We start from the raw sequence: 25000 nt of genomic DNA on the forward strand, positions 1-25000 counted from the left end.
CCTCAGATGGAAAACTTCTGATACTTGTGACTCCTTACTACCAGAAATCACATGAGATGATCAAGGAAGAAAATCACAATAACTATATTTATATCTAAGGCTGAACTTCTCAGAAGTACTGTACCTTGATTAAAATTTCTGGTAGGCTGCAATAAAAATATCAGATGTGAGACTGGCCCGGCAGATCAATTATCATAATTGACAACATTTTATTAATACATATTGAACTCCTAAATGTTTTGGACGCAAGATATCCCCGTGAAAATGATCCTTAGAGAGGCAGAATGCCAGATCTGGGAAAAGAATCAAGGCTGGCTTGTCTGCTGTACAGTTTAAACAAATATTTTTCATCTGGTCTGCATATTCTATGCTTTTGTACAAATTTAGCATCTGTTTGTACCTGCATATTTTAACTTAAGAGCTTTCATTAATTTTTTTTTTTTTTAAAGCTTCAAAGCCATAAACATGTATATTTATACCACAGTATTGTACGGTGGTTGTAAAGCTCTGAATTAAGTCATTCTGTGCTTTAGTTTTGATTAGAATGATACAATTAGAACCTGTTATTCTACCAACTAATTACTTGTAGAATGTGACATCTGAAGAATACTACAAGATTACAAATTTAGGAATGAACCGAGAAATGTGTTCTGTTTATATTATTCCCCTATCTTCAGTCAAATCATTGTCATGGAAATGGATTAATACTGGGCCAGTTTCTGTCCTCATCAAAATCTTTCTCACAAAAAAAGAGTAATAAGAATTTTAATGCTTCATATCAATAAGATTTTAATAGCAGGCTTTGATCTTCTTGCCAGTCTATCACTTGATTGGCCAAGCAGCATCCATCTTCCTGAATCATCATCGACTTGTGTTCGTTTCTGGGAAATTTTTTTTTTTTTTTTTTTTTTTCTTTTTTCGGTCGCTGTTGAACCATTTCTGGGTGCCTTTTGACATTTTATTTCTTACAGGCACAGCTAAGTGAAAAATTAAAGCAGATTTTTCACTTAAATCTCAAATATTAAATTCTCTCTCAAAAAAAAAAAAAAAAAGAGAGATTGTATGCTTGTGCGTGTCTTCAAACAGAGAAAGGCTGGCATTTAGGAGAAGTTGAAAAGGCGAGAAAGAAACGATATGTATATTTATTTTGGCCTGTGAAAACCCTTTGGAGGGTTAAACCTTAACCAGGCTGTATGTGTGAATACCTGTTGCACATGAACTAACAAATTAGCAGCAAGAAACCAAGTTTGACAGGCACTCCGAGGCAGGCTGAAACATCTATGAAAATAAGCGTTCTCCCCAGTGATGGAGCTGCATCCAGCCTCTTCGAAATGCCATTTTAACTCACTCCGAACCCCCAGTTTCATGGGAAGTAAACCCATCCCTGATAAATACATAGTAAATAATTCTGCACATATCATGCTCATTTGCATGTGAATTAACCCAATTTATGGCCATAAAGGCAGACTTTGTCAGCGCGCAGAGAGTGCACAGAAGATGCAAACAAATCGTACGGGCAGAGAAAAACTGCCCACAGTTGAAAATGTGTCACATTTCTGCACCGGTTGATATTAATACATGCTGTGCTTCCAATGAGGTTAACATGACGATGACAGCTCAGAAGATCTGTGTGACGATAGATAGATATAGAGATATAAGAACTTCTTGCATCTTCCTTTTGTGTTTTCAGTTTCTTCCAGGTATAGATCTCACAGTGTCTGTTAACTGACTGTTTCTTTTCAATACGGAAAAAAAAAAAAAAAAAAGAAAAGAAAAAATCCCTTTTTATCACCCGACTGCTTATTAGATTTGATATTGGGAAAAGCCCTTCGTTTACTCTGAACAAATAGTTCTGTTTTCCACCACTCGCTGTCATGTTTAAAGTAAATAAGTTCTCGTCCATCCAGCCCTGCTGAACTCATTCAGTTGCCAGAACAAAGCCATTGTGTAGGGGTCCACAACAGCCCTTTTCTCTCCTTCCCTTAGCAGGATCTTCCCTCTTACAGCAGTGTGCTCCCTAGCTTTGTAAGCAGTGTGATAATATGCAAATGCTAAAAGTGTGCATGCTTATTTCACAGAAGAAATGAAGGAAGATTATGACACTATGGGGCCTGAAGCCACAATTCAGACCACTGGAAACAATGGTACAGGTAAGATATTGCATGATGTGAGCATCACTTTTCTTCCCTATCATGTAGAATTAGCTTTGCGTGAAGTGACAAAACAATGTTTGTCTTGTTTTCAGTTTAACAGTTGGGAGACATTTACATCATTCTCCTGGTTTTATTTTTTTTTCCCTCAATTTGATGGCAATGGTGCAGTGACAAAACTTATTCCGTGAGAGTCCTTGCCACCCCTCCTGTGCCCTGCAGTGTTTCAGCCCCTAACTCCTTTTAACTGCATCCTTGTGAGCTAATAGTTTTCAGCAGCGTGAGGAGATGTTTTCCCAGCGAGGGTGAATCTCGTGTAGTTTAAAGTAGCTGGACCAAGATCCAGTAGTCTTTTAATGAGAGAGACTGTACAAAAAGCTTGATAATGAGGATGGGGTGCACCCTTCCTGGCAACCCCAGATTCGCATGGTGCACAGCGTAAGCTACTTCAGAGACTGAAAACATCTTTTCAGCAATACATACATAAACCCCTTACATAGATACACAGACACACACACTTTAAATGCATATTTATGAGATTATTATGTTTCTGGCTAATCTTTTTTTTTTTTTTTTCCCCTCCACTTTCCACATCTCTTTCTTTCCCCTCTTCTTAGAAACCAATACGTTTTGTGGAACAAGAAAGGGGACAGAGATATTTAGCAGGCATCATCTCCGAGCCATCTCTTTTCTTTTTTTTTTTTTTTTTTTTCTGTAGCAGAGCAAAACAGCAAAAGGTTTCTGTTACTATTTTCTAATCCAAATGAATTCAGGGGTTTACCATGTTCTTTCCAAAGGCCCCACTCCATCCTCAGCACAGCTGAATGCCATACATCACCCAATGTTTCTTTTGCATTTTGTCACAATTTGAGATGTTGCAGGTAGCCCTGATTTACACAGTTAAAAGTAAGAGTTTTCTTGGTATAAGTACATTTCTATGCATGCCATTAAGAGATTTATTTCATAGGTAATGCCCTCTAGAAACATTACTGTAAAAGGTGGTACCTAAGTCTTGCAAGGATTTTATTACTCACACTTTCCTAATGTTGGTAACACCCACATAAAACCCCAATGCTCTTATTAAGTAACACAAGAAATTTACTTTATAATTCTTGAGGGGGAAAATAATAGGAAAATAAAACCGTGCCACTGCTTTTTTCATCCATTAGATTTATTGTGTATGAAAGGAGGGTGGCACCAAGGCACAGTTTATCATTACGTATTTACTTAATGATCTTGCTGCACAGAACTGGATAGGTATATATTTTAAAAGCTTTTTTATTTCCAAGGGATGTTAACAAAGTGACAACTTGTGCTTAGCACTTGGAGAAACAGGACTTTAAAAGATGTCTGGTTCGGAAATAAGACTTGATGATTATCTGGATTACCACTACCAGAGCCTTTGAGGTCCCCTATCAGTCCGTGTGACTTCCTTTGCACATATTTTCCTTACCATAACAGGCCTTCACTCTTTCATACTTGCAATGTGGTCTGCTCAAGGGGGAAGACTTCATGTCCTCTTAGCCCTTTTCCCTTCCAGTATCTGATGGTCTCTTCTGCTTGCTTGACTTCATCCTCACGACATCTCCCTGGGGCCAGGGTGCCATCGAGCCCCCACACAGCCCTGCCACTAACTTCGTATCAGATCCATGGCCATGGGGTGTCCTTCCTCTTCTCAAACCAGTCGGGGGAAAAGACCCCTACCCAGCTTGGTGCATTGCAAACTTGTGGTTTAGAGAGTGCTTTGCATTTAGGTGGCCATGCATTTAAAATGCAAAAGCTGCCCTGGATGTTGCACATGGCAATTCCTTCCCCAGATGTCCTGTGCAAAAGTCCCAGCCTCCTCTTTATGCCAGCTGCTATTCGCTGCAATGGGTTGCTTGCTCAAATCACCATTCTGAGTTGTCTAGTCCTCTGCTAGTGTTTAATTCAAATCTTTTATCGCTGAGGCGTTCAGAGACATCTCCTTCAGTGGAGGCTGGTGCCTGCGTAGAAGATGTTTCTGCAATGGCAGCAGTCTCCGCAGTCTCTTAAGAGTGATGTCAGATGAGTTATATTAAATCATCTGGTGAACTAAATGCCTTTGCCAGTCTTTTCCACCTTGAGTGGAAGATGCCAGGTGACAGGAGCTGAAGCATCCTTCATGCAGAGTACAAAGTCCTCTGGCTTGCCTGTAGAGATGCCCCAACCGTTACTCGAGGAGGAAAGGGAAGAGGTCAGTCCCTGAGCCATTTGAGATCCTTCTTACCTATTCTGGGAAATATTCAAAGTTCTTTTCCTTCAGCCTCACTATAGGGTTAGAGCCTGTCTTGTGTGTCTGGCCTCAATTATTCCCTGCAGGTAGCAGGGGGATTTCATACTGACTTTTAATAAAACAGCTGAGGTGAGGCTGACTCAACCCAGTGAAAGAAGTTGGATCAGTGACTCCATCTTCAGCAGAACCATACCACAGTGACCGTCTGCTGTCCAAGAAAGCCACTGGGTTCTTCCTACAGATTAGCATAGACACTTCCAGATGGGCCAAGAAGGCTTCTCTCATTTAACACAACATGTCTCTCCCTCTTGACGCCAGATGTTGTAGCACTCCATGACCTGGGCTGAGCACAGAGATGGGAGACACAGCTTCAGACTCATTCACATGTATCCAAGAGGCAAAGTGGCTGTAGGTGCATGCAACAACTGTGGTGTATTTTTAGCATCAAATTCATTGCAGAAGGTCATTAGTAGAGAAAGAAAACTAAAAGAAAAAGTCTCCGTTATTAAATTATTCTGCTATTGTCAGAATGACCACTTCCTAGTAGTACTTAACAAGGAAATCTTGTTATCCATACATTAATCAGTTGCATTTTTATAATGAACCGCAGAGGCTTTATAGTGGAAAAGCAAAAGTGACCATTGCAGTGAAAATTTTAAGGTTTTGGCCCTGCTAAATTAATTTGTAAATATTCCTGGGATTTCTGAAATGGTTACTTCACAAAATGATGTTTTGCAGAAGGGGTTTTTAAAACGTGAATGGAGAAATTCCTATGGTTTATTTTATTGTACCTGTTACGGTTATTACAGCTGGGATGCTTGCAGAAAATAGATGAACAAATTCCCTGTGAACAAACAGAAAAAAAAATTTCCTGGTTTCGATTACTAACATCTGACAGGCTTTGAATAAAGATCTCTTAATATCATTTAAAGAATAGAAAAAAAAAACCAAAAAACCAACCAAAAACCTTCGGAGGGAGGAAAACAGAAGTAAAACTTGGCAGGTTGGAGGACAGGCCGTTTTCAGGCTGTAATCTGTGTGTACCAATGGGGGCCTCTCACTTCCTGGCTAATGAAGGCTGTGGTTTTATTAGCTTTGTTTGTGATTAAGGGCAGCTATCACCATCTTGCAGGACAAGTTCCCACACAAAATAACTGGTCTCCCAAGCTCCTTGAACCTCTCTCTCACTTTTATCTTGAAAGGTCCTAAATGCCTCCAAAGATAGCTTTCCTTAATGTGTTTTATTTTTATGTGACATGGCCACATCAGCTTTTGGAGCTGAAAATATTTCTGCTCTCCAGGCTCCAATAATTAATTAAAAAAAGACTTATTTGGTGAGGTCACCCACCGTAGATCTTGCTGAAATTCTTGCCTCGCAGGAGGGGATGTGCAATGTGTGTGCAGTGTCAGCCCATGAGGAATCTGGGAACATGACTTTCTGCATGGAAAACAAATTAGGGCTCAGGGGGAGAAGCAAGCCTTCCCCCCAGAAATCCAGAGAGAAACCTAATGGTTATCAGATGGGTCTTTTTAGTAACACTGGGTGAGCTTCCAGTCATGTCTGAATTGTCAGTAACGTCGCTGGTGAGAAACCAGATACACATGGTCACCTTTCGCTGTTTATGTTAATCTGCGGTGTTGCAGCACTGGTTGTATTGTTTCAGTAAGGATCTGTCAGCTTTTCCACTAAATCCCCTTGTTTTTAGGGGTTTATAATGTAGACATAAACATTTACTTTAGCTCCCGGATTGCATGCACAGACATAGAAGCTAAATAATCCAGAGAATTAGGAAACCGAGGCCAGTAACATCACAGCAGTCCTCCAGAGCCCGTTGGATCAGCCTCCAGATCGACTTGGAGGCTGGGAAGGAGGAACCTCATTTGGGTTCAAGTTTGGGACTGAAACTCCTAATATTAATTCAGGCCTCGCTCGGTGGCTGGAGTCCCCATCCTGTAAATGCATCTGCAAACTCCAACCCCCCCAGCCTGCCTGGAGGAGAAGGACACACGAAGCCATGCCTTGGAGCCATCCCACCCTTTCCCCTTCCTGCTCCCATATCTTCTCTCTGGAGAAAAGCTCTCTTTCCCTGCTTCACAAGTAACATTTACTGGGTCACGACCTGAATCTGGCAAAAAATAAACTTGTTTGCCTTGGATCTATTGCTAAGCCAAGAGAAGGAGAGATGGGTGTTAAGGCGGAGGGTGGATGATCTGGCAACAGTTGGAAGATCTAGACATAGCAAGAGAATGAAAAGTCAGGTTTCCGATGTAGAAAGTAATGCCTCAGCTTTGTTCTGATAAAAACGGAGTCAAAAATGTAGCCTGATACTCTCGCGCATAAGGTGTACTTCAGTAAACCACCATTTTGTTATATTTCTCTCACAGCAACAAAATGGAGGTAAGGTACTCGGTCTTGTTCTCCATACTCACGCTCCCCTTCTCTAGAAGTAGGGTTTTTTGGGGGAAAAAAAAAATATTTTTTCACATACTAATAACAAATGATAACAGAGCTACAGAAGGACCAAGGGAGGAGCTCTGTGGTGTCATAGAGATTCCCCACAAAACCCCTGCAATAGGGACAGAAGTTTCCTTCCAAAAATGGGGTCCTGTGCCATTTGGTCACTGTCACTAAAATCCTGCAGAACGGTTGAGAAGCCGCTCAGCTCATACGAAAAATAGGGCATATTTATCTCAGGCAGAGGATTTGATTTTATCGGCTAAAGGGATGAGGTTTGCATAGATGAGTATCTACTTTTATCGATGACGGCGAGATCAGTGCTTCAAATCAGGTGCTTTCAGGTTTCCAGTTGTGCCTCAGTCAGAGGCCACATCTCATTTTGCCTGCCAGCATCACCATGCGTTTTTGTAGGAAACTGAGGCAAAGCATTTGCCTGCTTCTGAACACCAAGGAGCTGGCTGGTCTCTCATTTCCAGTGGTTATAAATCAGTATAACCCTGTAGGGCCAATAACCCTTTTGATTTTCATAAGTTTACTCCATATTGCTCCTTGGCATCCGTGAGAGCAGAATCGTGCCATTTAATATTTTGCTTTTACACGAACTGTAGAATAGTTTATGGCGTTGCCTCATTTTCTTATTTCACCTAAGGAGAAATACATTAAAAATGTAATCAATCATAAGCCATTCTTTTCATTTACGGTCAGTTAAAAACAAGTATCTTTATTTAATTCTCTGCCACCAACTGTGTTTTCCAAGACTTGTTATTAAAAAAAAAAAGAACAGAGAAAGAAAATGATCAGCTCCTTTTTTCTCCCGGTATAATGATATTTATATTTGTCTATAACGTCTCAGAGTTTTTAAGGTCTTTTCTGTATGCAGTGTTCATACATGGAGGAGAAAAGGATATTTTTAGTAACAGGATGTTTTGTGGTTGAGCATATATTACATTTCATGGACACTGCATGGACAATAAAAAATTGGGTTTACATTTGAGAAAAAGAAGGAAAACTCTTGTACAGACTGTAAAAGTGGTTTTAGGCTCAGTATCCATGTTATGGTCTAAAACATGTGGTTCTATTTGTGGAAATCTATGAAGCAATACTTTTTTTAAAAAACCTATTCTCCCATTCTAAGTTAATTTTTCAGGGAGAAAAAGAACACAAGGAGGATGTTGTGAGCAATTCTCTTCTCGTGCCTGCCACAGAAGAGCAGCCCGAGGCAGGACCTGTCATGGAGGAGAAGTGGCTGTGGTCTTTACCACCTGCAACTACCGTCTCCCATGCGGGGACTGACTGGGGGTCTGGGGGGTCTGGGGGCGGCTGAGCTCAGTCCTGTAGGTCGAGCTGCGTTCATGCCAAGAGCTGTGGGTCCCCCAGGAGCCCCCTGAAGGTTCAGGTTCCATAGATGAAAGATTACCTGCATTACCCAAGCCTCATAAACTTCTGCTGCTGCCCTGGAGAGCCCGTGTTCCTGTTAATTTAACTGCCCGCCCTTACTTCCATCCATGGTGGTGGAAAGCCCGCATTAATTTTATTAGGAGCTGGAGCAAGACCGATGAGAGGAAGGATCCAGCTGCAGCCCCAGCCTCGTAGCTCCAGTACAGCAGCTCAGCCTGTGCGTAACGATGCTAACCCACCCCAGCTCTCAGGGAGGATGCACTCAAACCCCCTTTCTTCTCCCCTTCTCTCGTTTTAGTGAAGAACGCAAATTGCACGTCGGACTTTGAGGAATATTTTGCCAAAAGGAAACTGGAGGAAGGAGATGGGCATGCAGTCAGCATAGCGGAGTACCTGCAGCGCAGCGACACAGCCATTATTTACCCCGAAGCCCCCGAGGAACTGTCTCGCCTTGGCACTCCAGAGGCCAATGGGCAAGAAGAAAATGGTGAGGCTGTAATTCATTTTTAGCCAGTATCCTGACCTCGTGCAGCTGTTGCAATTATAAATGCACTACATGCCTGGGTGTTTACCTTAAAAATTGAAGAACAGCTGCAGCGGCATGGAATTTCATGAGCAAAGATTGGGGCTGTAATTTCAGTGTATTGTGATTTTTTAGTCAGCAAATTTGTATTATTTGGCGGGCGAACTGAAGAGCTGAATTTAAACAGGAGAAAGGCTGCCGCTCTAGTTGGGAGTTTGGGAAGTTTTAACAGAGTTTTAATGCAACAAAAGGTGGGATAGCTGGCCTATTGCTCTCCGATGCCTTGATAAGTAATTGGAAAAGTGTCAGTAGGAAGGATTCGGTCAATGGCGTAAGTAATACAATGAGCTGAGGCTGGAATGCAAAGCACCAATCGATCGGGAAAAGTATTTCTTAGTTTTCCAGGCAGCGAGGTCTGCGGGAGGAGCGATGCCCGTCATTAATTTCCTCGCGGGGTCCGGAGCGGGTCCTGCGAGCCTGCCGTGGGTGTGCGTGGGTGCCGGTGCCTCCCGCCGCTGGTTGGAAGCTCCGTCCCTCCCTCTCGGGCAGCAGATTGCAGCGATTCCTCTCATACCATCCCGGGCAATCAGCCCATGAGCTGCCATTGATTTGCTGACCTTTTGGCCTGCCTCTCTTCCCCCCCCCTCCTCCCTCCTCCCCATCCCGGGGTGCAGACCTGCCACCTGGAACTCCAGATGCCTTTGCCCAACTGCTGACCTGCCCCTACTGCGACCGGGGCTACAAGCGCCTGACGTCCCTCAAGGAGCACATCAAGTACCGCCACGAGAAGAACGAGGAGAACTTCTCGTGCCCTCTCTGTAACTACACGTTTGCCTACCGCACCCAGCTCGAGCGGCATATGGTGACACACAAGCCAGGGACAGATCAGGTGGGGGGCTGGTTTTAAGTGATTTCTTTCTGTAATAACCCCTTAGAGAAACGATATTGCTTTGATTGGCAATCATTATTAATTTTTCATGGCATTTTGAAGATGCAGATCTTTTAATGGTAATAGCTTTAATTGAGGTCTAAATGATTTTTTGATGGTCTCTTCTAATATGATTTAATAGTCTTATGTTCACGATCGAATGAGTGTGTTAATTTCTAATTTAGAAATTTTATTTGCACTTTAACTTGACTTTAGTTTCGTTTTTATGTTCCTCAAAAAGTGAATGAAACTGTAGCATTTTAATTATACATTATTAAACATCTCAGCAATTTTAATTCCATTTTTCACCTAGTTTTACTTTGCAGTGTTGCAGATAGGAGCTCCAAGACATACCAAAAGATCCGCTAATATTTTTTCATTACTTTTCGAGTAACCTTTTCAATCACGTGAAATTATGCGTATTTCGTATAATCGTTTGTTAAACATAATTACACATTTTTAGAATAACTCTTCCTACAGTACATATAGGCTATCATTTGTGATTGTGCCACTAACAGAGGCGTGCACTAGAATTGCAGCATCGCTACCATTTGTAGAGCCCGGCAGCGTATCGGCAATAAATCAAAGCAGTTTTTTCCTCGATGTGATGCATGTAATATTATATCACTGCTGCATTTAAGGAAATGCTGCGTATCTCAAACAGGTGACTGAGCTTCCCTGGTGCTCCTAAACAGGCTGGCGATAGACCTGTGCCACAAAACTCTTTACACACCAGCAGAAAAACTACTCCCGTCCTCACCGGGGAATTACTTCTGAAAACCCATCTTATGGAGGGCTGTAATGGAAAGTCAAATGGCGTGGTTAAAACTTAAATAAATAGATGTGTGCGTTGTGTCAAATTATAAAGGCTTTATGAGGTATTTATTTTTCTTAAAAACCTGAAAATCATAATTGGCTGTATTTCTCTTGGTAGGTTTTTCTCAGCATAAGGTAAATTCAGTTAGGCAAACACACATCTCCTAATCGCGCGTTTTTTGCAATTAGCATTTTGAAGAGATCTGTATCTTTTGCTTGATCTTAAATCAATATAAATGATTCTAGAGCGCTTTCTCCTATTCTTCCCTTCCCGTGGCTTTTCCAGTAGACAAACACGTTTTCACATGTGTATTTTTCCTAACCTGATCCTCTGTAAGGTTCTTTTTGCTTTGTGTCATTAAAAACTCCAAGGGGGGGGGGGGGAAATCTGCCTAGATATTTATCCAACGTAACCGCCTGAAATTTCACATGCGAGAGCGCGCTGGTACTGGCGCATTATGAATGGTAGCTTTGGTGTTGAAAAGTCCCCTCATTTGCTCATGGCATTTACAATTAGTAAATTAAAATGATTGTATCATATTAACAGTGGCACAACTAAAGTTTATAGTAGTCCTCGGAGGGCGATGGGGGGAGACAAAACAGCTGTTGCTGTTTGTTTATGCAACTCAGCAACATATGAGCGCGGGTCCCTCAATGGCGCGCGGCGGGCTGGGCTCTGCTTGATCTTTGAAGGTTGCTGCTGTTTGAACAAACCTCCCTGTGTCCCATGTAACACCATCTGTCTCGCCAGGAATGTGGGAAGAGGCAGCACACCCTCGCAGTTGTCATACCGTTTCGGCGCTGCCTTTTTTTTTTTTTTTTTTTTTCTTCCCCCCCCCTCCCCCCCCGCCCCGGCTCCTGCAATAGGCTTTTGTGTGGTGGCCGCCTGCGAAAGGCTGACCTCCTACCTTGAGCATCCAGAGCAGTTGGATGCATTATTATTAATATTATTAGATTTTTTTTAATTATTTTTTTTTTCCCTCTCCAAATTCAAAGTCACGGGGCTTTTCTTGCTTGTTGCAAAAAGGTCAGCTGCCTTTGATTATATCTTTATGCCACTTTTAACTTTCAACTTTCCCTCACCCCTTAGAAGAGCACCGGGGGGAAAACATGGCACGAAAGGTAGCTCAAGTCTTCCCTGCTGCTCTGTGATTTTAAAAAACATTTCCAGCAGCAGCTCATGCTGAAGACGCAGTCTCTTCTGCTTGATAATGAATTAAATCTTACACGAAATGCCACTAACGACAGTGTTTCTGTCTTTCCTACACACGCAGTAAACAGAATTTTTAAACAAGCAGAGTCCCACATGTTCAGAATCTGCTAGGAATATTAAGAGCCACAAATCTTCTGATAAAACAGTTTCTCTCATCGTAAGATACCTTAAAGCAACACATTTCTGATGAGAGACTTAGGAAATAATTCTAAAGCAAATATCGAATGCTCGTGTGAAAGTACTTTCTCATTTGTTTCGGTTTACTGCCAACATTTTGATTTTTATTGCAACACTGATGAGACAAATAAATGTACATGCAGACCTTTTGGTCCGCTTGATAAATTCAGAGCCACATTAATTTTGTTTTTGTTTTTTAAGCTAGAAAATCATGGCTTCTCTTGCATAAAATTCATGTCGGTATCTTTTTTTTTTTTTTTCTCCCTCTTAGCACCAAATGCTGACCCAAGGAGCAGGCAATCGCAAGTTCAAATGCACTGAGTGTGGCAAGGCCTTCAAATATAAACACCATCTGAAGGAACACCTGCGAATTCACAGTGGTGAGTAGCGGAGGTGCTGGTGTGCTCATTTGCATTTTGTTTAATTAGCTGAGTTTTAAAGACTGCTTAAAATTTACACAGTTCTGCTTCTGGCTTCTTGGAGCTACTAAGGTATTTCATAAGTGATATCTGAGTATTCCTCATTTATCATGCTGTTAATACCACGGTCTCGCTGAAAGATTTGGAAATAGTAAAGCTTCCTGCAAATAATATAGATTGTTTGTTTGGCAGTTTGAGTTCAGAAGCATTCACTCAGTTCACCCTGAAGAGTCCGTTATATTTTCCATTAAAAAAAAAAAAAAATCCTCCAAGTGAAATACAGCTCATAGTCTCAGATAACGAGTAAGTGCAAAGCATCTCATATTGAATGACTTGTGCATTTTGGCACTCCTGCTTGACGCAGCATTCAGCACACAAAATGCCACTGGGCTCTGTCCAGGCACAAATCCTACCATCAGGACTCAGTTTCTCATATTGTGATCATTTCCAGTGAAAATTACTTTTTTTTTTTTTTTTTTTTTGGGAAGGGGGGGGGAGGGGGGAGAAAAAAAAAAAAAAAAAAAGAAGAAACAAATCAAATTTGAACAGTCTGGATTTGGTTTGAGTCCCTTTGCCACAGGGTACTTACCTGTGACATGGAACGGTCAGTCCGGAGCCAACCTCACACCTTGGTGGCTGTTGCTGACTGGAGATCGTGGGTCCAAACTGACCTCAAGACCTGTAGAAAGAGGAGGGTAAAGCAGTGGTGGCGTGTGGCCACGTTCATAGAAGTAATATTTTCCTCGCTATTAATCAGTGGATACGCAGACGATCAGTTGGGTCTCGAACGCGGTCGCTTGCAATTATAGCAGCAACAATACAGCAACAATGATAATTAACATTTGGTTTTAATTATCATTTTAGGTGAAAAACCATATGAGTGTCCAAACTGCAAGAAACGTTTCTCCCATTCTGGCTCCTACAGTTCGCACATCAGCAGCAAGAAGTGTATTGGTTTAATCTCTGTAAATGGCAGAATGAGAAACAATATCAAGACGGGTTCTTCTCCTAATTCTGTATCTTCCTCTCCTACTAATTCAGCCATTACACAGCTGAGAAACAAGCTGGAGAATGGCAAACCACTTAGTATGTCTGAACAAACAGGCCTACTGAAAATTAAAACAGAACCACTAGATTTCAATGAATATAAGGTTCTTATGGCCTCACATGGGTTTAGTGCAACTAGTCCTTTTATGAATGGTGGACTTGGAGCAACCAGCCCCTTAGGAGTTCATGCTTCTGCTCAAAGTCCAATGCAGCACTTAGGTGTAGGGATGGAAGCACCGTTGCTTGGGTTTCCTGCGGTAGGCAGTAATTTAAGTGAGGTGCAGAAGGTCCTACAGATTGTGGACAACACGGTTTCCAGGCAGAAAATGGACTGCAAGGCTGAAGAGATCTCCAAGTTGAAGGTTTACCATATGAAGGATTCATGCTCTCAAGCCGAGGAACAAGGAGTTACCTCCCCCAATATTCCCCCCGTGGGTCTTCCAGTAGTAAGTCATAATGGTGCCACTAAAAGTATTATTGACTATACATTAGAGAAAGTGAATGAAGCCAAAGCTTGCCTCCAGAGCTTAACCACAGACTCGAGGAGGCAGCTCAATAACATTAAAAAAGAGAAGCTGCGAACCCTAATAGACCTGGTAACTGAAGATAAGATGATAGAGAACCATAACGTATCCACTCCATTTTCATGCCAGTTCTGTAAAGAAAGCTTTCCTGGTCCCATTCCGTTGCATCAGCATGAGCGTTACCTGTGTAAAATGAACGAAGAAATCAAGGCAGTCCTTCAGCCTCACGAGAACATGGTTCCCAACAAACCTGGAGTGTTTGATAAGCAAACCCTCTTGCTGTCATCAGTACTTTCTGAGAAAGGAATGACTAGCCCCATCAACCCATACAAGGACCACATGTCTGTACTTAAAGCATATTATGCTATGAATATGGAACCCAACTCTGATGAACTACTGAAAATTTCCATTGCTGTTGGCCTTCCTCAGGAATTTGTGAAGGAATGGTTTGAGCAAAGAAAAGTCTACCAGTATTCAAGTTCCAGGTCACCATCACTGGAAAGGGCCAGTGCCAAGGTGGCGCTGGCTGCCACCAACAACACTCCCACTAAAGACTCTTTGTCAGCCAGATCTCCAATAAAGCCTGTGGACTCTATAACTTCACCATCTATAGCTGAACTCCATAACAGTGTTACTAATTGTGATACTCCTCTCAGGCTAACAAAACCTCCTCATTTTACCAATATTAAACCAGTTGATAAATTGGACCACTCTAGGAGCAATACTCCTTCTCCTTTAAATCTTTCTTCCACATCTTCTAAAAACTCCCACAGTAGTTCTTACACTCCAAACAGTTTCTCTTCTGAGGAGCTTCAGGCTGAGCCTTTGGACTTGTCTTTACCAAAACAAATGAAGGAACCCAAAAGTATTATAGCCACAAAGAACAAAACAAAATCTAATAGTGTAAATTTAGAACACAACAGTGTTTCTTCATCATCTGAAAACTCAGATGAGCCACTGAACTTGACTTTTATCAAGAAAGAGTTTTCTAATTCAAATAATCTGGATAAAAGCACTAACCCAGTATTTGGTATGAACCCATTTAGTGCCAAACCTTTATACACAACACTTCCACCACAGAGCGCATTTCCCCCAGCCACTTTTATGCCACCAGTCCAGACCAGTATTCCTGGGCTGCGACCATACCCAGGACTAGATCAGATGAGCTTCCTACCACATATGGCCTATACTTACCCAACTGGAGCAGCTACTTTTGCTGATATGCAGCAAAGGAGAAAGTACCAGCGGAAACAAGGATTTCAGGTAAAGTGTTGCAACTGTTTTCTTTTGAAAGGCTAGAATTTAGTGTTTTGTGATATGTCCTCTTACAGAACAAAAAAAGCCCAAAATTATGTTCAGCATTTCCAACAAAGTTAGCAGGGTTGATTTTAGTCTGAACTTGCAAAAATGCAGTGGGGTAGGAAAAAGAATTGCAGTTAATTTAGGAGTACCTCTACCCGGAGTCAGGACAGTATCAATACCTTTGAACAGGCGTAACGCTTATGTTTTGATTCTGTTAAAAGCCGAGTTGTTCCTTATGGGAATTGTATCTAAATAAAAATAACATTCGTGAAAGATCCCATCCTGCAATAAAATAAGAAAAGAAGGCAAACTTTGTAGGGAAAGCGTGAGCATTTCTCCATGGGGAAAAAGTGGGAGACCTCTTGAGAATCACCCCCACATTTGGATGCAAAGCCATAGCCCTCTAAGCAGAGGTCTGTATGGCCTCGTAGCAGCTCTATCCCATTGAAAGTCCTCAAAGCTTCCTTTTCCATGTTTTTTTTGCACACCATGCATGGGAAAGCCGTTTTCTCATGAATGTCTGGGGGATGAGAAACGTTAACATGTTGCTTCACCACAGCCCCTTCTTTCAGCCCACCTACTGACCTTCCCAGATTACCCTTCCTCTAATCCCGCCAGTCATCTGGAACAGCTTTGAAAAAACCCAGAGATTAAACAAAATTATTTGGAGAGGTAGCAGCTAGGGCCCTTAATCGCAGACAAAGTCTTTGCCTGGACATGTAATCTGGGTCAGCACGTCTTCGTGCCTGGCTACAACCTTTAATCCTTTTCTCAGGTTGTCCCAGAGTCAATACCTGAGTAGTAAAGGATTTCACCGCTTGCATCCCTACAGCAAGGAGCTGCTCTACAGTAGCCATGTACTTTTATAGTTTTTTTGCCGGGTGTATTCAGATATAATGTACAGAGTTTAGTTAAATGAGATTAACTGATTATAGATTAATAATTTTTTTACATTTGCGTATGTTCCCCTATGTCCTATTATGGTCTATTAGTAATTTTACTGACTAGTAAATGTTTTATAGTTTCAAATGTGAAAATCAGGTATGGTTTTACATTACAGGCTGTAATCCCTCTTTGCACAATAGGAGCATAAATAGCACTGCACCTCCATAACAGCTGTTCCACTATTCCAATTTACAGTACATCTGCCCTCTTTGTAAATGTATTTAAGCCTATTTAATCTTCTCTAATATTAATTAGTGCAAACCTAGTCTAAGAAAACCGAACTGTGTGATAGCAAATGGAAATGTATGTTATCATGCAAGTTTGCACTCTCTTTGGATCAAGACAAAATAAATATCAAGAAATTTAATAATTTACTGATCCACATTCATTATTGCTTAATGCTGAAGGCTGTTTTAACATAGATAGAACATTGATAAAAAGTGTTATTAATATTCCCTATTTCAAATTACAAAATTAAATATAAAAATATAGCTTGAGGCCTTTAGTCGGGAGACATACATTTAAATGGATTGCATAATAATAACATTTGTACCTAAATATAAAATTCAATTAAAACCTTTCTACAGATACAGAATATATCCAAGTTTCAGTGTTTTGAAAGGAATGATCTCTTAGACGTTGCTTACACTCACCGCTGTAAAATATTACAATGCTTTTTGCCATCCCTGAGGAGCCTCCCCTTTGCATTTTCAGCTCCTCGAAAATATTTAGTGTCAATATGATAAATACCATTTGCTCGTGTAAATTGTATTAGTGCAGAGTGTTCAAAAATAGGAAATGGGTTGAAGGCAGAGAAGTAGGAGGCTCCTCATTATTTCCACGTTGGCTGTAGTTTCTTTATCAATGGGTTCCTAAGCTAAGAGGGACCACCAGCTTAAGCAGATGCTATTTTAACTTTTCTGGGGTGGTTGGTTCCTCCACGGGAAGGAGCGTTGGTGGAAGCGCGTGTTGCTGACGGGTGGTTCCCTCGCAGGGAGAATTGCTTGATGGAACCCCAGACTACATGTCCGGCCTCGACGACATGACGGACTCTGACTCCTGTCTGTCCCGAAAGAAGATCAAGAAGACAGAAAGTGGCATGTACGCGTGTGACTTATGTGACAAGACATTCCAGAAGAGCAGTTCCCTGCTGCGACACAAATACGAGCACACAGGTAGGGTGTCTGCGCACGCCGAGGGGAGGGCTGAGGTCCATGCTCTGCTTTTTGCAGTGTTTCATGAGTACACTTGTGCGACCAACAGTTCAGCAGGTGCTGAGGCTTTCAGCAGGGAAAAAATAATCTCTTTCGCTCCGTTCAACTTATTTTTACATTTTTTTTCAATGGTTATTGCTTGGAGACGGACTGTAGGAAGTGATGGGGTGAATCTCAGTAGGTGCTAGGTGAGCTCATGTCATGTTGAGCGTCATGGCCATTGTGGCACTCAGCATCTCACAGGACAAGCCCTCTTCAAATAAGGCAGGCCCGAGCACTCAGAAAGGAGTGCAACTTGGTCAACACAAAGTCTGGCACGGGAAGGAAGATTGACAGTGTATTTCTCCTTTCTTAGACACTATCTGACCCCACAGCATTTAATCCAATAGAAAAACTTCCACTGACGTTAGCAGTGCAAGAGTCAGCTCCAGGCAAGTTATCTGAAAGTAAACAGCTCACAGGGGTTGCTCTTGTCATGATTTCTCACACCAGCAGCACAGGCAGGTTGCATTTTGCTTTTTTGCTTCTCAATTAATGCCCAGGGAAGGTTTCCTTCTTTCCCAAGTAGGAGCTGATTTTTGCCTCGTTCAAGGAAGCTTGCCAAGGGTTACCGCGGGTTGTCAGCTTAAGAAATATTTTGGTTTGAAAAAGACCCTCCATCACACCTATGCTGGCCGTGGTTCTTCTTGCAGGCAGTGTTCCCTTCCCCACTGTCAGCCAGGACAGGCAGGAGCCTGGAGGCGGAGAGCTCTCCGAGGGGGACACATCGGCTCAGTGGGTTTCAGTTAGGGGAAAACGGGACTGGAGCTCCCCAAATAATAGAGATATCAAGTTATGTTAGACAAAGGGAATGTGAATTATCATGTGAATTATCGTGCAGCAGGACATAAACCAAACTCCAACTTCCTAGAGTTAGAAAAAGCTTACTCAGGAGGAAACTTTCCTTAACTTTGAAAGCTGAGTCCCACTTCAGGAAATGAAGCAAGTCACATCATCCTTCAATCTCACCATGTAACGGTAAAAAGCTTATACCTCTCTATTAATACATCTTCCAGGCCGCACAGAACCATTTGGCATTTCACATACAAAAAATTTACAATTCAGGAGTGGACTGTGCTTTTAAAAAAAAAAAAAATCTTTGTTATTTTTTCTTCTTATACTTTTATTCCAAATTTTAAGCTAATCCCACATGGGAAAATAAAAAAGGAAGTTGAAATACATGTGGGATTAAGAAAGAAAATGAAAAGCAACATTTTGGACTAGATCAGCTAGTTCATTGGTGGAATGTGCTTCCCACTACATTATTCAGATCAAATTGTTTATTCAGTAGAAGAAGCTTTGAAGGCTTTACGTCCCTGCACCTTTCCTCTCCTGAATGATTTTATTACAGCCATCTGCAAACATTATGGTTTACTACACTACTACCGTAAAGCTCTTATGTTAGAACTGGCCTTCATATATATCGGGATCTGGACATATGGTTGAATCCCATAAAGTTGGTAGTCCATAAGGTCGACAGACATATGGTTGAAAGGCTGAAAATTTGACAAGCTGAAATGTGTGCAATCACCTTGATTTGCAAAATAAACTGTATTTGTAAAAGCAAAAATATGTTCTGGTCTTTAAGTAGCACAGGAACCTACTGCCTAGAAAAATACCACACAGCTGCAACGTAGGGACTTTTCTCCTTCTTCTTTTGCTCTGTCCCTTTCAGCTTCTCAACTGTACGTCCGTCAGTTTTATGGGATGCAGCCTTATGATCCAGAACGTGTATACGGTGTCATATTTAATACACTAGAGCTACAGCACATCATCAAGCTCGAGCGTGGCATTTCGAGACAGGAAGGATGGTCTTGTGGCAAAGGCACAGGCGCTGAGGCTGAGCGTGCCCCGCTCTTTTCTGCCACAGACTTCCTCTGCGAATTTCAGCAAATTGCTTTATCTTTCTCTCACCTTCGCCCATCTTTTGAAATAGAGGGAAACGATACCAGCCCGCCTCTCCAGGGTGTTGTAAATCTTAATTCATGCAGGCTAAAATCCTGCGATGGAACTCGCTATATAAAGTGTGAAGTATTATTAAGGACGCGTTTGCTTTTGTGGAGCCTCTGCACATCACGCTAATGTTAGATCGAGGTGGTTGGGAGCTCTGAAGACCTTGGCTGGGCTAGCCTCCATAACTCATTCACAGCCTTCAGGAGGCACACTGCACTGGGACTTTGGCTAATGGCTTAGCATGCATCTTAAGTGAATTTCAAATTAATTTGATAGTTTTTGGAAAAAGCTTGTAGTTGCTTTAATAACATAGGTGCGAAATGGCAGTCGTGTTCAGTGGAAGGAGCCGAATTAAAAGTAAAGCCGTCTTCTCCATTTGGGGTTATTGTAAGAGTAGGACCAGATTTTTCAGTCAACTTCTTGAAACCTAAAAAAGAGAAAAAGCTTCTTTTCTGAGTGTGTTGCTGTTTTCCGTCCAGCTGATCATGATCTGTTGTTACTTCATTAAAAACATATTCTAGAAGGAATTGGAACACTTCCTGTCTTTCCTGGAGAAGCACAAATAGTGGATGTTGTTTATATTGATGTACTTTTTCCTATGTAAAAAAAAAATCCATGTGCTTTTTCAGGTCTTTTTTCTGATATGTGAACAACCAGATTTGTCTTTGTCCCCATTTCTCTGGTCTGCATACCCATTGCAACCAATGCTAGAACAAGGGTTAAAAGAGTCAGCCAGAGGCCACGTTCTTGCTTTGCAGACCCCAAAGACTTATCCCAGTGAAACTATTTGGAGTAATAAGTAACACTGACATGTAAAACTACGTGAGCCGGCTTAACCATGTGCAACGCCAACTACCGTAAAGGAGAAACCAGGAATGCTGTAGGTATTGTGGCGAAGCTGTTCCCCTGCCACGGCAAGAAGAATGGGATTTGGCTGGTTCTTTGTGCCAACCCAAGAATTTTTGATAAGATCATGCAGCCACATATCAAGGAGCTCTGTGATTACCTCTGTATGCCATGCCTGCCACAGCTAGAGCACAGTAGAAAAAAGGGCCCCAAATTTCACAATCCATAATTTTTAATTTATGCAGCATTAGAGGTATTCTGCAATAGCTTCTAGGTTCATGTGGAGAAGGAATATTTATTGCATTACTGGAATGAGTGAACTGCATTTGTTCTGGCTGATCTGAAATTTCGTGTAGAGGTCACTGCATGCTGCAGGACCAAAATCTGCCAAGTTAAGTTTGGGTTGCCATTTAATTTTAGGAGAAATTACGTGCCCCTCTTAGAGTTTGATCTTCACAAGATCCTATTTCTTTAAAACGAGAGGATGCAGCGCTGCAATGAGGGTGCAGAGCATGGCAGGGAGTACAGGAATTTGGTGCTCACATTATTTTCCTGTGAAGGCTTATGAACTCATCCTAACTTTGGTGAGGCTGAAATTAGTTGAGCAGATACTGCATGTGTCTAATCTCAGATTTCTCCAAGCTGCTTAGCATAAGGTTCGAGGCACTTTCCCTACTAAAGGGGAAGAAGATGGTTGCCTTTGTGGCAAGGCATTGGTGCCATTTGGCGAACCAAAAAAATCTTTGTGTGGCAGGTAAGGAGGGAAAATAATATTGGGTAAGTGAGCAGGAGAGCAAGCAGAAAGGAGTATATAGAAATAGAGAAAAATCCTGGCTCCTGGGTAGCAATCCAGCCCCAGCTTGGTCATCAGTGCTGTGTTGGGCTGATTCAGGAGTAAGGTGAAGGTTAAGCGTTTGTTCTGCCCTCGTCAACGCCCATGTCTGCTACACACCAGCTTTACCGTAGCTTTGCAAGGAAACTTGCAGTGTGCCTGCTCTGCAACAAAAGCTGGAAACAGTTTTTCAGAATCCTACCTAGAAATTTTAAATCCTTTCATTGTTGTTCTATATTACATCATATTCTATTTTATTACTTGTGTGGGCTGTCGAGGGCCTCATAGCTGTGCTAGTGCTTTCATCCTTTCCTTTTCCACTGTATATTTTATTAAGACCTCTTTTTTATTTTTGTAGCTTTCATGCTGATGCAAGCACTAGTTTTATTTCCAGATTGATTCTGTAAACTAAATATTGTTCTTGAGCCTGATAGCAAATCAGCTCTCTCTGGCTAGTATTTTGAATTCCCAGCTCAGGAGTTTTCTTTATTTAGAGCTTGATTCATAAAAAATTTACATGCTATTTAAAGGTTATTTTTTTCTTGCTTTACTCTGATACAAGTTTAGAATTCCCCATTTTACACTCAAATAAAAAAAAAAAAAAGAATATATTCTATGCTTGTGAAATTTGTTCTGTAGACAAGGTCTCCTATTCAAAACAGAACAGGTGCAGCTTGGGCAATTATAAATAAATTGCATTTATCTTGCACCTTTGACCGCTTCGCTGTGCTCTGGCCGCTAATCCTTCTCCATTGGGACCACATCTAACATCCAAACCCCCAAGCAGCTTCAAAAGAGCTGCCTTTAAAAAATAAAAACAAACTGTCACAAAAATGTTTCCTCCTTCCCTCCAACGAGCAGGATTTCTGTTTGGCCCCCTCCCATAGAAAAAAGACCCACTTGCCTTAGGCAAAGGATGGGTGATATTTAGTCTGAGACCAGTGACAGCTCGTGATCTGATGTCTTATGACTTTTATACCACTGCAAATGGGAAACGCATAGCTTTTCAGTCAAAGACTTTCAGCCCACAAAGATTGAGAGATACTTACTGTTAGAGATTATTTGTTGTTTTGTTTTCACAGAAAAGCAATTTTAGAGACTTTGCAAACAGATTACATATAATTTCCCCTCAGTAAATTGAGCCCAGGCCCCTGTGGGAACCTCTTTTTGCAGATGGTGGAATAAAAAGAAGTCCAAACATTTCCTTTAGTTATCTGTGAGAGATTTCTCGTTTAGTTTCACTGTGAAATGTGGCATCCACATCACATATCCACTCGATGACACGCAAGCGTTTCGTGAGCCTTCCTGTGAGCTGCCTCGGGTACCTCTCGCCTAGCTCCAACCCCCATCGGCAACACAGGCCATCTCAGATGAGACTTGGGTAAAACCTGTGGGATGGGATGTCCAAATCTGCTTCTTTCCGACCCATCTTTACTCCACTGATGTTATGACACTGCATGACGATGCTCTTGATGTGTGTTAGCTAAATAGCTGATAAAGCAGCTGAGACTACCTACAATTGGAGGTCCTCCCCACCCACCTACAATTGTAGACTTCTCCCCATCCACCTACAGCTGTAGGTTCTCCCCATCCACCTAAAACTGTGGACTTCTCCCCATCCCCAATGTAAAATAACTTACTTCAGCTTTATTTTATGGCCTACTAATGCATTGCAGGGATTAGGCACTCCTTTTAAACGGCTGAAATACTGGGTTTTGCACACGGGGGGGAAAAAAAATTCTTCTGCAAATGTTCAGAAACCTGATACATTTAAAAACATATTTCAATTAGTGTTGTAACAGCTGCGTGCTGTGCACTGCTAAGGTATGTTGTGTGGTGTCTGAACAAAGAACTTTGCTCAAGCTGTCATGTTCCCTTAGATCAAAACGGAGCCCTTGATATGGATGTGGTAGACTAAATAGCTCCAGTATAGCCTTTTTAGTAATAATATAAATTAATATGAAAATATGAAGTATTTTAATCATCTCATTTCTAAATTAATTTATAAAATATGGATGATTCCCTGCCAGGCTACCTCTGTGCTGACTGGGGGGAGGCCCCAGGTAGCATGAGTAGGAGGTTGCAGCGTTGAACAAATACCACATGCAAGGGATGAGCAAAGCAAGCAAAGACTGAGGGACGAGCACGGCACCCAGCCTTGGGGAAGGGAGGGTGGAGTCAGGTCTGGGTGAGAAGCAGTGGAGGTGGTTGACTTCTGTTTGAGGAGAGGAAAAGTGCTGGGTGACTGGACGGAGCACAGCTATGGGGTGAGAAGGGTGTAGTGGGCATCAAATGCAGAGTGCATTAAAAAAAAAATCAGGGAATTTAAAATAACGGAGAAGGAGTGGTGCTGTGGAGAAGTGGAACAAGACAAGGGTTGGGCTTGTCGATGCTAGGGAAAAGTAAGTCAGAGGGAGGGACTGAGACAGCGTGGGCAGTTCAGTGAGGAGAAGGACACAAAAAAAAGGTGCTGAGGAAAAGCAGAACGTCTATGAGGAACAAAAGAGGAACAAAATTAGCAACTGTGGAGATACTAGCAGGGGAACGTTAGCGTGTTGCTCCGAGTGGGCTCAGCAGGCAGCTGGGATGGGGCAGGGATGCAGGCAGGCGTATCTGGTGCATCCAGCTGGGTGGTTGGGAAAGCTCCCACCTCACCCCTGAGGGTTTTCTTCTGGCAGCACTGGGGTCTGAGGAGTGCTTAGGCTGAGAGTGCTTTGGGATTTTAAGCTAATTTGAGTGACTTGATCATGCTAAAATCTCCCAAGCTAAGACTATGAGATTTCCCTATCGTGGCAAACCTTGTGTTTCAGATGGTAGGTAGCTGCCTCCTGGCTCTGGATTTGGTGCATCCCCAGGTCAAGGCCGGAGGTTCAAAGCCAAAGTATGTGTACAGCTCAAAGGTCAGAGTTTTCTTCAAGCTTGACTTTTAACCAACAGGTTAAATGGGCAGAAATGTGTATTTAGGATACAGATCATAAGAGCAATGCTGCCATAATTCAATATATCAAGCTTAAATTTTCAATTTTGCTGTAAAGGGAAATAAAGAAGAAAAAGAAACCCTGTGTGTGTGCAAGCTTAGGAAACTCTCATACAAAGAAATGTAGTCTGAGTCCCAATTTCCAGGCATCCACTAATTTCCCTGTCACTTAGGTTATTCTATCTGTGGTTTCTCCTGTATTTTCCTTCCTGCCAAATCTCCCCTTCATTTCATAACATACAATTTTTGGCTTCCTTGAGCATTTGTTAATCACACCTTATTAAATGTGAACTTTCACAGTGGGACTTGAAGGTAGCTGTGACTAGATCGGGCAAAAAAATTAGCATGTTCCCTGGTATTCGTTCTTAGCAACTTTGCTATGGAAGTGAAATTATTTTTATGCCTGACTTTCCCTGCTCTCGAGTCCCAGCAGTGACTGCAGAGGAAAAGAAAGCAGATCAGGTTCATAAAGGAGCAGCTTGAGTTTTCTTGGAAGTTGAGATCCTTCAGTGGTCTGAAAACTTTTTTTCTTTTGCTTCTGGATTTCCTTCCGCTCCGGCGCTGCCAATGACAGTCTCCCATCTTTGCGGCCCTTTGCTTTTGGCTGGGGTTTTCTTGCCTACCCTCCACTGCGCTCTTCCTCTCTCTGCGCTTGCTTCTTTAAGAATTAGCGAAAGACCACACTTTTACAACTGACAGGATGGGAGGGCTCTGGTGTGAAGTTTATTCCTGTTCTGGTCACATGCCACATTAGCTAAGTATGATAAATACGCCTGAGGAATCAGGCCAGTTCACTAATAAGTTCCTAACGATCTGCTCTAGCAATAAGACATGCAAAGCAGGGCTCTGCTTTTCAGGCACCGCACACCAGCATTTTTATATGCGTAAAAAAAGCATGAAATATAAAATAATGACCAATTGGCACTGCATCCTCCTGCATGGTTGCACCACTCTGGAGCATTCAGTTGAACGACAATAAGATTAT

General features: G+C 42.0%; 1 protein-coding gene across 3 annotated transcripts in view; it reads left to right on the top strand.

Moving 5' to 3' along the window:
- Positions 1-25000, top strand: part of ZEB2 (zinc finger E-box binding homeobox 2) — a 116706-nt gene that overhangs the window by 88411 nt on the left and 3295 nt on the right. For 2 of the 3 annotated variants that reach the window (XM_074910700.1, XM_074910701.1), the window contains 6 exons: positions 2079-2150; positions 8559-8747; positions 9458-9672; positions 12189-12297; positions 13201-15170; positions 17149-17329. In XM_074910700.1, the coding sequence (XP_074766801.1) occupies positions 2079-2150; positions 8559-8747; positions 9458-9672; positions 12189-12297; positions 13201-15170; positions 17149-17329 (2736 nt within the window). The remainder of the gene's footprint in view (positions 1-2078; positions 2151-8558; positions 8748-9457; positions 9673-12188; positions 12298-13200; positions 15171-17148; positions 17330-25000) is intronic. The other variant, XM_074910702.1, reaches the window with a different exon arrangement.

The sequence above is a fragment of the Athene noctua genome, chromosome 7 (assembly GCF_965140245.1).
Source record: "Athene noctua chromosome 7, bAthNoc1.hap1.1, whole genome shotgun sequence".
In the NCBI taxonomy this organism is placed as follows: Eukaryota; Metazoa; Chordata; class Aves; order Strigiformes; family Strigidae; genus Athene; species Athene noctua.